Raw genomic sequence first — 15,171 nt, forward strand, 5'->3', positions numbered from 1 at the left:
GTGACCGAGTGACTGACTGAGTATAAATGGTGCATTCTTGAATTTTTAAATTAATCATATACACAGTTATTAATTATTTGAAATATACATAACATAATGTTTATATATTTCAGCATCTATGGCAGTTACCATTATTGTACCTAGTTCCCATGTCACTAGTATCGAGACCATGACAACAGTATTGGAATGTAAATATATTACAAGTGGTATAAATATATTGGTATCATGGTATAAAGGTAGTACACATCATCATAATATAATTATACAAGCACAGAATGGTGTAGTCTATCCTGAACCGGGATTTACAAGACATTACATTGTAGACGAAGCTAGTTTAGTTATAACTGATACACAATTGAGTGATAATGGAATGTATTGGTGTCAAGTCACAGTAGTACCTTTCGGCAGTGATGAAAAACCACTAACACTCACAGTAATCGGTGAGTAAAGTTAGTTTTACATTGATTACATCTACACGTTCATTTACACAACAGCAAAATAGTGTGAACTGAGACGCAATTGAGTGATGCTGGAATGTATTCGTGTTACGTCGCAGCATTTGGTGATGGCTTTAATGAGAAATCAATCAGACTCACAGTAACAGGTGAGTAGATTTAAAAGACGCGGTTGAGATGTGTAATTTTGCAACAAATACAGGTCAAATACCTACATTATTTGGTCATGCTCTAATCACATTGCGTCTATTCATACTACTATACTAGTTTTCTATCCGGCAGAGTTATACACAGGTTAACGTGTTTGCATCTTGCGAAGCTATCTATCATATCCTAACTGTAATTCCCTGGCCTTTGTAGTTATCTATATGATTCATAATAATAATAATAATAATAATAATAATAATAATAATAATAATAATAATAATAATAATAATAATAATAATAATGAATAGTTTCCAAATTCAAATAAAACTATTTAGCTATATTACTGTTTGAAGCACAAGTGATCATTTCCTTGAATCGGAAAAATAATATTAATAGTAATAATTGTAAATCGTATGCATTTTTGTCTGACAATTATATACACTATCAAAGAAATGATGTTCACCGCCATCTCTAACACGTCGTTTTCAGCAATGATGACTGGAGGCAAAATAATGTCTTTTCAACGCTGAGATGCAAGCTTGACATACACTAATCAGAGAAAAGCAACGAGTTACCCTTAGTTATATATGTGTAATGTGCCTAATGTTTAACCAGAAGATTCTGAAACTCACGTATTGTATTATATAGTTGACATATGTCTACTCGCTGACTGCAAACGTCTAAGCACTGGCATACACATGTTTAATCTGAGCCACCAGATTTCAGTGATAGTGTGACCATACTCGATGACGTTAAAACAATGTTGACATTGATATGGGATACAATAATCTCCATCATTGTGACGTTTTTATACTATACATACCCACAGATTGTACGTTGTATTTTTTTGTACATTCTCCACAGTAATACACATGATTATCACTTTAAATTTGGTTTGTCCGCATGACGCATGCTGTATGTAAGGATGCAGCATGATAACTGTGTCTAAGTCTGAGTGATACACCCACGTGCTGTGCATCAGTGCTTATTATCATAACAGCGTGTCCTTTCATTTATTTATATACATAATCGAGTACGTAATTTTGGAATAATTAAGAATGCTCCAGCAAACAATCAACATCACAATCACCCAGAATGCATTACACGCTAAGTAGGTTTAAATATTATCATGAAGGAAATCACTTAACCAAATCAATATTATAATTCTTAAATATATTAACCGGTGAAATTATATTTGCTTCTTAGCTGCGACAGAACCATCTCAACCTATTGTAAGATTCAATGATGACAGTAATCCATTCAATGAAGACGACGTAATCACAATGACTTGTACATCAACTGGTATTCCCACACCAATATTCAGTTGGTTAAGAGATACCCAACCATTACCAGCACTGGATAAATATCAACTCAATGCAGATGGGACTGTATTAACTATCAATACATGTGACCAAGACGATAATGGTAGAACATTCACATGTCAAGTGTCTAATTTTAAAGGAAGTAAAACAGACGATATTGCTCTGAATATTAGATGTAAGTAATCTTTATAAAACATATTATACATAAACACATACTCTGGCATTTCATTTACATTCTATGGTAGAGAAGAGAGTTCACTGACCATACCTGGAATAGCACGGGTTGGTATATTTATGATAATTGTCATATTAATTGTTTTGTTAAAACATCGCAAAATTGTTTCATTACATAGGCTAATATTTGAAATGACTTTTGCATTTTATCAATGTGCTCGGGATTTTTGAAAATTGTAGACGACAAGCAATGTGTTTACACTATTGTCAATGAAGTAATATGACATCATAAATATTTAATTATTTTCATTTGTATGAACCTGATTTATATTGAATTATAAATCATCGAATCTTTCATCACAACGGCTTTTTAAAATTAAAACTTAAAGTGCATGACTGACGTCAGTATATGTCGAACTATTGATAAAAGCCAAATCAATGATATTTAATGAAATTATTCTCCAAGAGTATCACTTTGCTAATATCCATCTATGACACTTGAATCTCAAAGAAACTCTTCCTTCAATGTCTACTAAACATCTAAATAGAAATGATAATCAAGTAATGTATACATGTAAAGCTAGTAATATTGTACAAACTACACATTAACATGTCAACTTGAACCATTCAATGTCTATTGTAAGTATATCTTATATATGGAATCTAAATAGAAATGATAATCAAGTAATGTATACATGTAAAGCTACTAATGTTGTACAAACTACACCATTAACATGTCAACTTGGACCATTCAATGTCTACTGCAAGTATATTTAAATATGTCCAATCATTAAGTCCACATGTTCTTTTACAGTTCCAACAGAGAGTGTGACATTATCTGGCATAACCGATCCATTGAAGGAAGGTGAAACTAAAATACTGACTTGTACCACATCAACCAGTAATCCAGCATCTCAGATATCATGGTTAAAAGATAACAATGTATGGACTGCTAATACATATGAATCTATTACATCTGATGTTACAAGAGATGGAGATTATAATGGTAAAATAAGTGAACAACAGATGACAATATTCATAAAAGCAGAACATAACAATAAATCATATCAATGTCAATCAAGTCATACAGACTTTACTGGTCATGTGACATCTACTGTCACTGACCTTACTGTGTATTGTAAGTATCATATATTTGTTTATATTGTGGCATTCACAGTGAGTCTTAGATGCATTTTTGTGTTTATATTTAATAAATGTGATATTACTTTATGTGGATTACATAGTTAATGTCCTTTTACTAGGCATATTATTTCATAAACTCAAGATGTAGCTATCGTATTTATCCGGGTAAGCGCCAATGCCCGGGCAAACACTCACTCCCAATTTTGATATAATAAAGAAATTGAGGTCATGCCCGGGCATACGTCCGGGGGGTATTTTTCTACATTTGTATTTAAAAGAATAACAAAAACCTGTTGTGTTTTCGTTGTATTAACAATTGACTTCCTTGTAGAACTAATTTGTAGAAATCTATACATAATTACCTAATTTGCATAACAACTACCCAGTTTTCCAAGTCCAAAACAATTATTGAATTTCAAGAAGAAGTGATATAATAGTGCATGGGAACATTGTTAAAGATTTGTTTTGGATTAAGATTCGAGCAAACAAATTGCATATGGCAGAATCATATATTATTGAAATTTGGTTCATAGACTCTCTGCGGTACAGACATGATTCGTTCGATGGTGTAAAATATGAATATTGATTATTTAATTATTATAAGCCGATTTAGGATCTCAAAAACTGAAAACCACAGATAAGTATATAAACTTCAACAATGTAGATTGCATTGTTTTCACGTTGCGCATCCCAAACAGCAGACATATATTAATTACCAAGCTTCTTGTTTGAAAGGCTAATCTTAAGCTATTTTTAATTATTACTTTTCTGAAGGATGACGATTGTATTATGCAGATTGATTTTATTTAGTTTGAATATGAATGTGAGCCTTCTTGATGCACGACATGCATTTCCCCATATTTTATTTGTTGTTTAGTTAAACCACCATCAGTGAGTTTAAGTGGATACAGCACTGCAGTAAAGAGTGGTGATATGTTGACATTAACCTGTGAAACTGACAGTAGTAATCCTGCAGCTGTTATATCATGGTATAAAGATGGTGATATATTCACTGGTAATTCAGATGAAACAATATCAGATTATTCAGAGATTGATGGTGATAATGGTGGTACAATAAGACAACAAGATTTAGAAATAAGATTACTGCCATCGCATAATATGGTACAATATCAATGTAAAGCTGTTACTACTGAGATTAATAGTATATCAGTAGATTCAGCCACTCAACAAATCACTGTATATTGTAAGTATTATTCTACACTATACATACATACAGTATTAGAGTTGACTAATGATATGGTATAATATCAATGTAAAGCTGTTACTATTGAGGTTAATAGTATATCATTAGATTCAACCACTCAACAAATCACTGTATACTGTAAGTATTATTCTACACTATACATACATACAGTATTAGAGTTAACTAATAATATGGTATAATATCAATGTAAAGCTGTTACTACTGAGGTTAATAGTATATTAGTAGATTCAGCCACTCAACAAATCACTGTATATTGTAAGTATAATTATACACTATACATACATACAGTATTAGAGTTGACTAATGATATGGTATAATATCAATGTAAAGCTGTTACTATTGAGGTTAATAGTATATCAGTAGATTCAACCACTCAACAAATCACTGTATATTGTAAGTATTATTCTACACCATACATACATACAGTATTAGAGTTAACTAATAATATGGTATAATATCAATGTAACGCTGTCACTACTGAGGTTAAGAGTATATCAGTAGATGCAGCCACTCAACAAATCTCTGTATATTGTAAGTATTATTCTACATTATACATACATACAGTATTAGAGTTAACTAATAATATGGTATAATATCAATGTAAAGCTGTCACTACTGAGGTTAATAGTATATCAGTAGATTCAGTCATTCAACAAATCACGGTATATTGTAAGTATTATTCTACACTATACATACATACAGTATTAGAGTTAACTAATAATATGGTACAATATCAATGTAAAGCTGTTACTACTGGGGTTAATAGTATATCAGTAGATTCAATTACTCAACAAATCACTGTATATTGTAAGTATTATTATACACTATACATACATACAGTATTAGAGTTACCTAATAATATGGTACAATATCAATGTAAAGCTGTTATTACTGAGGTTAATAGTATATCAGTAGATCAACCTCTCTACAAATCACTGTATACTGTAAGTATTATTCTACACTATACATACATACAGTATTAGAGTTAACTAATGATATGGTACAATATCAATGTAAAGCTGTTACTACTGAGGTTAATATAATATCAGTAGTTTCAACCACTCAACAAATCACGGTATATTGTAAGTATTATTCTACACTATTCATACATGCAGTATTAGAGTTAACTAATAATATGGTACAATATCAATGTAAAGCTGTTACTACTGAGGTTAATAGTATATCAATAGATTCAACCACTCAACAAATCACTGTATATTGTAAGTATTATTCTACACTATACATAGTGATTAGTTTGTGTTTGAGTTTCAGATCTGCAGCTTTCAATTTTAACTACATTATTAATTGTTATATACATTATTTATTTGTTTATTTATTTACATCCATTATTTATTCATTATCAAATATTACATGTTTGTTTGTTTATTGACACACAGTATTTGCTTGTTTATTTAAGTTCCCCCTAGTTATTCATCTTCATGTGTAACCCAACTCACCGGTTATCCTAGTAACATAGACCACGTGATGGAAGATGACAATATAGTCCTGACATGTACATCATGCAGCAGTAACCCAGATGCAGTATTAGAATGGTACCATGACAATCAACCAATCAAGGATAATCTTAACTCAATTATGTACACCAATGGCGAATTCAATGGGAGAAAAACAACACAAAATTTAAGCCTTGTTTTATCATATCATCACCACAACAATGAATTCTTCTGTGTAGCTGTCAATGACGAGTTTGATAATAGCGTATCTACGTCTGAGCCAGTGAAATTGAATGTTTATTGTAAGTAATATTTGTTTACTCATAATAGGAATTGTATTAGTGCATACATAGTATATATTTCTGTGTCGTAAAATATATATATTATTCTTTTCCTGTGTGCTCTAATACTGTAAAATACTTTATTTTCGCTTGGAATTTATTTTCGCTGAAGGGAAATGCACCCATTTGGAAAACAACAAAAAATAATAATGATGGCGGAGGCACAAGGTTCTCAAGTGTTGATCACATGACCCGAAACTCAATTAGTGATAGGTCGGTACTAAACCAATCATTGATCGCGCTAATAATGTCCTAAATGTAAATAATCTAAACTAAACATCAAAGCTGTTGCTCGACAGAAATAATACAGTAAATGGAATGATAATTATAGAAAACATTTTGATGTCTAACTAGACAACTAGACAATTCCACTTAATTAACAATCATTCCCATGCTTTGTATCTCCCCCGTTAGTAAAAACTAAAATTTATCCTAATATATATGGTCATTTAATTTCAAGCTGCTTAAAGTATACATGTTTTAACTGATTGCAGTATATTTAATTATTGATGTCTATCATGAAAATCTATTTTCGAAATCACACACTCTACCGACATCATAACACACTTTACAGCAATTTTGATTAGTTCTTGTACAGAATTGAGTATTATTGACTGGATATCTTTTAAAATGCCAAATCATGACTTGTCTTTTTCTTTATCTTCACTGCTGATGAAGTCGAGCAGAACTATTTATATTACCAATGTGTCAGCCAGACACCCATGTATATATGTCCATAACCAGTCAGCATCAACTTCACATTCCCAATATTTCTTAAAAACCACATTAGCTGTATGGGTTTAATACTCTGTGCTGAACTTAATGTAGCTTGCGTGGTTCTCTCCCAGATTTGTTAATTTTACGACATACTGCTTGAATATTTTTTTATTTTGGAAGAAAAAAATGAAATATGGAAAATCTGAATGATCCCCCTAGAGAAAAAAAAAAAACTTTTTCAGGTGTTTGTCAAAAAGCGTTATTGCAGATTGAGGTTTTGCCATTCCTCATTCTCCCAACCTCATCTTGGTATGATATTGGTTTCCCAACTGTATATAGTGCGATTTGTGTAGACCACTTATCCTTGTATATTAAAAAAGTGTCTATATTGATGACAAAAATAAAATGCTTTTTTAGTTGCAGGCGATAAACTCATGGTAAACAGTGTCCAAGTAACAACGTTCCAGTATGCAAATTAAATAATATGCAAATTACAGTTATATTGAATAGTTTTTGTTGAAAAATTAGCTGTAATGTGTACACTTGTGATTATGTTGTATCATACATGACCCATAATACACATGAGTTATTACATTTGACTTAGACGTAGACAGAAGTTTATGTAAATGTTTAATTGTGGAGAAATTTCTCATTGTATCAGTATATTATTGAAAGTCCACATATTGATGGAACATATTCCACAAATGTGAGAGCAAAGCCACTGCACATTTGTTGGTAGACTAAACATGTTTACAAACGTTTATACAAAGTATTGTTGGAAGGCTTAATATTGTATACAGCTTTATATTTTGTATGAATTAGCATTTTTAAATGGATTACAAATTATCTATATATATGTAATTTTTTTCCAATTAACAAACTAAAATTTTATTTCAAAGATAGAATGAAGGCAACAATACAAATGAAGAATCTGGCAGGTGTATTTTAATGTGAAACAGATACAAAATTATTATTGATTTGTGGGCAACTATCACTTTTTTCATTCGACTTCATTTCTTGGATTTCCACATGTGTGGTATTCACATGACAAAATCAATGTTAATTCATTGACCATCATGTACACAGGAGTAATCCATTGACCTCCATAGTAAGATGGATATGGATAATTATTGCAAACAAATTCAGACATTTTGTGTCAAAACATATATTTCACCAGTAAATTAGAAAACCAAGTAGAAAGCAAAACCAGTGACCAGTCTGGTTAAACATGTGACAACTAAAAAGTCTCCGCCAAGTCACTGGCACCCATGTTGACTTTTCTTTGTTGCGTTATTTAATGTCAACATGTCATGATTCAATAAAGGCTAGACTGATAAGTTCCTTGACATTTGGAACATTTACATGAAGTCTATAGTCTTCATTTATCGAAGGCAATTTAATACATACATACATATAGAAATACACAAATAGAAACACATAATACAATAATAACAATATTTGTTATTGTTATCAAATGTCTTTTTGGTTCCACTGTCATCAAAGATGACAGAGTGAAGTTGTTTATTGGTGATTAATGTTTTTCAGATAAGATTCAAGATAGCCATGTGGCGGCCATTTTGTTTTAATGAATGTGGTTCTAGCGCCATATCTCTGACTTTCTTTGACTGATTATGTTCAAATTTTAAATATTCATTATACATGTCTTAGACAAACAGTTATATTGGTTTGACGATCCTATTAACAATGCCCGAATCATCAAATATCAAGCATTTATGGCATTTATGGGGAAATTTGGTCAAAATTGGTATATACATTCGTTATTACGTGTTCCTGATGCAAGTCATTTTATTTTTCAGAGTGGATTCAAAATGGCTGACTGGCGGCCATTTTGTTTTAATGAATGGGCTTTTAGAGCTATATCTCTGACATGATTTGATTTTGTTTTAATGTATGCTGTTCCAGAGCAATATCTCTCAATATGGACAAGTACTCCTTTGATGATCTCATAAAATTGTTAATCATTTTAATGTTAAACAATCATCATAATCATATTCCTGAAATGTTTATATATATCTTAAATTCTATAACTAACAGGAACTGTGCCATTCATGGCTTGTTATTTTTTGTTGTTATTTCTTTCACTTGCCGTATAGATATAGTTAACAATATAGTTATTGCTTCCCAGACACACCCATTGCAGTGAATAAAACACGGAATGAAAAGTCAAGAGCTAATGAAGGGGAAACAGGAGAATTACGATGTCACATTAATAGCAACCCTACCTCTACGCTACAGTGGATTCGTCCAAATGGATCTGTACTAACTAACAATGACAGAATTACAATATCCAATTCTACACACGGAACATTTCATGAAAGCATAATTACAATTACTAAAACTGAATTTGATGATTATGGTAACTACACATGTTTTGCTGAAAGTGACTTTGCAAATACAACATTTATTGTAATATTCCAAGGAAAAAGTAAGTAGTTTTATTTGACAATTATATCTACATTGTAGAGTAAACCACAAGCTGGTCGATGACACCCAACATAGTGATGCAGTCTCAGACATTTGCTATCATACACCTCAATTTAGAGGAGATTTATAATGCTGAACATTATCCTCGGGATTTAATCCCTGTCACTGTTATTTTGGAAATATTGTTTTCACTGGACAATTTTCTCAATTACTAATGTGCTCCAGGTGTACACTACAAATGAAACACTAGCACTGCCACTGAATGTATTCAGATTGGGAGTCATATTTAGAACATCAAATGTATTATGTATCTGTATTTTAAACCTACCTCTAACCAAATCGCAATTTACAGGCTGTAAATATATACTGTATACTTTCATAAAAAAATGAGTTAACCTGAACTTTTACTTCTCAGATCCATAATGTCAAACACATGTACATTAGTTAGTACTTCATTCTGAGCTTTCGCAATAACAATTTCCAGTCTTCAATACACATTGGTGAAAGCACATCATATGAATCTCATCAAAAGACAATATTTATAATTTGCTGTCTCTTTAGCCAGAGGTAATGCTGAATTAAACCTACTTTTCAATAGTCAAAATAAGCAATATTTTAATGAGTCAGTGTACAGCCAATCAAATGCTTGGTTTGCATGCACTTATATTGGAGATGCACTTCTAATAGAACAAATTCAGTACCTGTATTCATTCTATTGGCAATGTCGTATACAGTTTTGTCACTTCGACAATGCTTGGTAGATGACACCTAGTTCTTCATGCATCAAATTATATCTGTTAACACCAGGGAGACCATGACTGTGAATTTGGTTGGGGACACGCAGACAACTCTGTATAAATGATGTTAACTCAGCAAAAACTGTCATTCATTGATTTGATTTGTTTGTTTTTCTAATAAACAGGTAGTCCATATCCAGTGTCAGGTATTGAGTTATCCCCATCCCATAATACTATAAATGTTACATGGATTCCTGGATTTAATGGAGGCGAATCACAGTCATTTTATGTAGAATACTGGGTATCACCAAATGGAGAGAAACAATTAACAGAGGAAACAACAAGCAACAAACTAACAATTGATGAACTACTACCACTGACAGAATATAATATTATTGTCGTCAGTAAAAATATAATAGGAGAAAGTAGAAGTCAAACACAGTTTATAATTACTCAAGGTGAGATTAAAATTATTTTTTATGCAAATAACCACTAAGTATTGTCTTTGTTGGTGTACTTTTGTCGTACATCCCTTATCAAATGTCAGAACATAATTTAATACAACAAGTGTTTTCAGTAGAATTTTTTTTTTTCAAATTGAATGATGTTGGGGTGAAAATGCAAATTCAGAGCTAATCAGTAGAAAATATATTATTTTGTTAACCATGAAACTTCGTATGATTTACATAAAATAAAGTTGATTTTTGTTGTTGAAAAAAAATCACGTTTGTTGTTGTAGCGCTATTGTGGGCGCTCAGTAATGTGATTGTATTTCAGCCACGTGATAAGTTGTTACGATGTAAATAAAGGACGTGATGTTAACGTGACGCACATATTTTAAATGAGGAATACATGCGTTCGTATTACCATACGACGTTTTGTGGGAGGATGAATTATAATTTGTCGGTGTTAGATGTATACAAAGAACGCAAAGTTACTCTATTTTGGGTGATTAGGATTCCTTTATTTGTATTTCATTTGAGAATATCAACAAGTGTACAAAATAAAGAAGATTGTGTTGTGTATTCGGAAATGACAAAAAGTTAATTTTGATAAAAAAATGTCATATGAACATAAGTCTCGTCTTTAAAATGTATACAGCAACTGTGATCTTAACAATGTGGGCAAGTATTTTTACTATTTCTAATCTATTGAAGCATGTAAATACATACGCCAATATTTCATGTACATTTTCATCTATTGTTATAAATATATTTGTTTGCGCTCTCGTTGGGGGCATCATTCAGAACACACGGTATAAAACACGCCATTCATTTAGAGTGTATCAAAGAATGGTAACACTATAGTGAACTTACGATAATGTTTATCGTTGTTCGAAATACCTTTGGTAAACAGTAACCAATCACGTGACACATCCTTGAATATTAAATGTATATTTTTTTCTAATAATGAAAAAGACGTGTTATAGCTATTCCATATTATTTAACATGATAGAAATGTATATTTTTCAGCTAAGCCATCAAGCCGTGTTGATGGCAGTAATCCAAAATATACTAACGCTGCAGTATACGTCGTGCCAAGTGTTATCCTTATTTTGTTGGCGATTACGATAGTACCTGTTATAATATTTTTGAAAAGAAAACGTCAATATAGAAAAAACGCAGGTAGGCAAAATGGAATTAGCTTGATACAATCAGTGTACTATTATGTTTATTTCTACTATGGTCATGCCAGTTAAAAATCATAATAAGCATAGTATGATTATTATACTTCACAACAAAACATAACTGAGAGTATTTTTCTCGGCAGACGACACGGTTATGGATGAGAGAAGATACGAAAATGTGGCTGGAGGTGAGTCTATTATTAACTTGTATGTTAATAGACTATTAGTTAATTCGTTAATTTTCTTCTTCTATATACTTTTAGAATATTATCTTTTCTTTGTATTTATAATAATATCTTCCCTATTTGATAATTTTGTCTTGAATTGATATTTAAATCGCGCCACAATAATCTGCTATAACACTATTATTCCTATATAGTTGGGTAATTAAATTGTACTATAATGTCAACATTATTGACAGATTACTCAGAAATTGAAAATAAGTTGGGACCTGACACGAATGCAGACGTCGCTTATGAATCTATAGAGAAAATCGGTTCCACTAACGTGAGTACAACAATTTTAACTTTACATTAGTTTCACACGTGATCGTATAATTATATTCTTGTTGTAACTGTTATTTTGTTGTTAATCAGTGTAAATTTGTTTGAAGTTATATAGCGTGAAATATGATAGCTGTGTGTCCTTTTTCGTAGATTTGCTTTTCATAAACCCACATTGCACTTTACTAAACTACAAGATATTTGTTGCAGAAGGAAGTAACAGAAAAGGAGTGTGCTAAACTTTCATTTGACAAGAATGAAGTTGTTTACATGAAATCAGGACAGAAGACAATCGAATTTTCAAGAGATCATATTTGTATCAAGAGTATCATTTCGATTGGGAAGTTATATGAAATCAGTAAAGCAGAAGCATGGAACATTGATGGCGTCTCTGGACATTCTAACGTAGTGATTAAGAAAAGTAGTAGTGAGTATTAATGATTAATTGAATTCTATTGATTCTGCTTCGCTAACAAAATATAAATTACGTAAACCCTGATACCTATTTTCAGACGGCGATTCTCTAGTAGAAAATGAAATTGTGAAAGAAATAGAAATACTGCAATCAATACGTGGACACAGTAATATACTTCGAATACTTGGATGTTGTACAGAAAAAGGTGGGTAAACTGATAAAATGCAACTCTTGAAAAATGTGATGCATCATATGAACTTTACATGCAGTGACTATTATATATATCTTTAGCTCCAAGTTTCATAATACTGGACCATTTAAATGTCGACTTGAAGACATTTCTCCAATCGCAGCACAAATATGAAGCCATGGAAGCCTCACATAAAGACCTGATTTCATTCGTAGTAGATATCGCCAATGGAATGGAGTATCTGTCTAGCTTAAAGGTATTGTATTATTGTATTATATTGTGTGTGTATATATAAACCAGGATAGTATAGTTTTGAATGAAGCATTCGCAATAATATATATTGGTAGAATACAAAATGGATGCTTTACAAATGTCACTACAGTAATCTCAATATTAGCCAACAACTTACGTACGTTAATTAGCTGGTACAGTCCAGAAATGACATTGACCCTGGCATTGAACTCTAAAATCACTTAATGTTAGACTTACAAAAAAAACATACTATAAAAATAATATGTCGTACATCAAGTAGTCACTACAATTTACTTACCGTAGTTCGTCACTGTACTTTGCAACTCACCACACTAGGAGATATAATGAGGTGAGCAACCATAGTCTATGTATACCAAAAAACTCAGACTGTCTACACTTAACACTGTGACGTTGCGATTATTTTATATTTTAGATAATGCATCGATATTTGACTGCTGGGCATGTATTGATTAGTGATGACAAGAAGTGTAAAATTTCTAATTTTGGGTATGCTAGTGACGCAATAGATGACGTACGGTTCTTCGAGAAAACTAAGGTAAAATTAGTAATTGAACGCTGTCTTTAGTAATGTTCTCTGATTGCGCATGTTGCAAATAAAATAATATTTGTGATTTAATATATGAGTAAACTCACAGCGTTTATGTTCTGGGTTGTAATATTCTTTAATTATAATTTTAGGGTAATTTTCCGTATCAATGGATGTCCGTTGAAACGCTGTTAAACAGACGATTTACTCCCAAGAGTGATGTATGGTCATTTGGTATTGTAATATGGGAAATTATAACTCAAGGTAAAACATATTTAATTACATTGCGCTATTAACGGGGACGTGACGAAAAGATAATCGGCAGTGTATATTCATTAATAAGTTTAAAGCCATTAACTATACCAATTATATATTTATTTGTATGGTAAGGGTGCGTTTTCAAATATAAAAAAATAATAAATTAACACAAACAGTACATTAATATAGCAATTGTTTGTGTCATTTCTATTATAAGCTGAAATCATGATGACCGACATTCTTTTTATAGGATCAATGCCTTATAACGATTTAACAGAAGAAAATGTAAAAGTGATGGTAACTAATGGAAAAGTATTATCAAAACCAACTCATTGTCGCGCTGCTACGTAAGTTTCACTGATCGTATTTTGGAGAAAATAATACATCCAACAGGTATAACATATATACTTGCTGTTGCTGATTAATCAACGCACAACTGTATTCTTAGTTTGTGTTTCTATAATGTGGAGGTTTTATTTTAAGATAAACACAATTATATTATATTTAGTATTTATGCATCATTGATACAGACTTCACAAATGTCTCAATAGGTATCAACTGATGAAATCGTGTTGGAATCGTCATCCTCGAGATCGGCCGACATTCACCAAATTGGTCAAATCAATAAGGTCATTGTTCAATGATAGCAAGGTAAGATTAGACTGAAACACATTTAAATTTAATGAATAATTAAACAAGAATTATCCTATAATTGTCTATACAGCATGGACACATAACACATAACACTATTGTGTTATATTCTGTTTATTTAACAGGAACCAGATAACTCGTTTAATGTTAATGAGTCTCCATATGCAAATATATGAAAATGACGCATTTGCATTGAAGACCGGCTAACAAAATGTACGTTATATGTCTGACAAGTGTATATCTGTTATAAATCAATCCATTATAAATATGTATTCCTACTTTTACTTCCGCCTAAATCAAATTTCATCTGATCATTTTATTTATGTATAAAAAGTTTTTTTATTTTAAAAATAGCCAAAATGTCGAAATAGCACATATTTGTATCACAATGGTCGTATATTCCTAATTGATTGACATTATTTACTTTTAAAAAGTTTGAAACAAATATAACGATAGAGAATACTGCTATAGTCAGATATGCATCATTTATGCAATAGTAGTGTTATGATATATTACATTTTATTACCTCGAGCCCATTATATATATAAACTTCATATATCCAGAAATA

The 15,171-nt window shown here is 31.3% G+C and overlaps 2 protein-coding genes across 2 annotated transcripts; both read left to right on the top strand.

Annotated features, from left to right (window-relative positions):
• The first annotated feature begins 169 nt into the window (after window positions 1-169).
• Window positions 170-6,230, top strand: LOC146745998 (nephrin-like). The gene is made up of 5 exons (XM_085498879.1): window positions 170-440; window positions 1,809-2,099; window positions 2,913-3,236; window positions 4,119-4,445; window positions 5,884-6,230. Exons 1-5 carry the CDS (start codon window positions 170-172, stop codon window positions 6,228-6,230), a joined length of 1,560 nt encoding a protein of 519 aa, XP_085355005.1.
• A 6,843-nt stretch (window positions 6,231-13,073) lies between these two features.
• Window positions 13,074-14,779, top strand: LOC144347803 (tyrosine kinase receptor Cad96Ca-like). The gene is made up of 6 exons (XM_078007471.1): window positions 13,074-13,151; window positions 13,581-13,703; window positions 13,847-13,958; window positions 14,203-14,299; window positions 14,504-14,603; window positions 14,729-14,779. The coding sequence occupies exons 1-6, from the start codon at window positions 13,074-13,076 to the stop codon at window positions 14,777-14,779; spliced, it is 561 nt and encodes a 186-aa protein (XP_077863597.1).
• Window positions 14,780-15,171: the final 392 nt, after the last annotated feature.

Source organism: Saccoglossus kowalevskii, chromosome 5 (assembly GCF_978046115.1).
Source record: "Saccoglossus kowalevskii chromosome 5, keSacKowa6.1, whole genome shotgun sequence".
NCBI lineage: Eukaryota > Metazoa > Hemichordata > Enteropneusta > Harrimaniidae > Saccoglossus > Saccoglossus kowalevskii.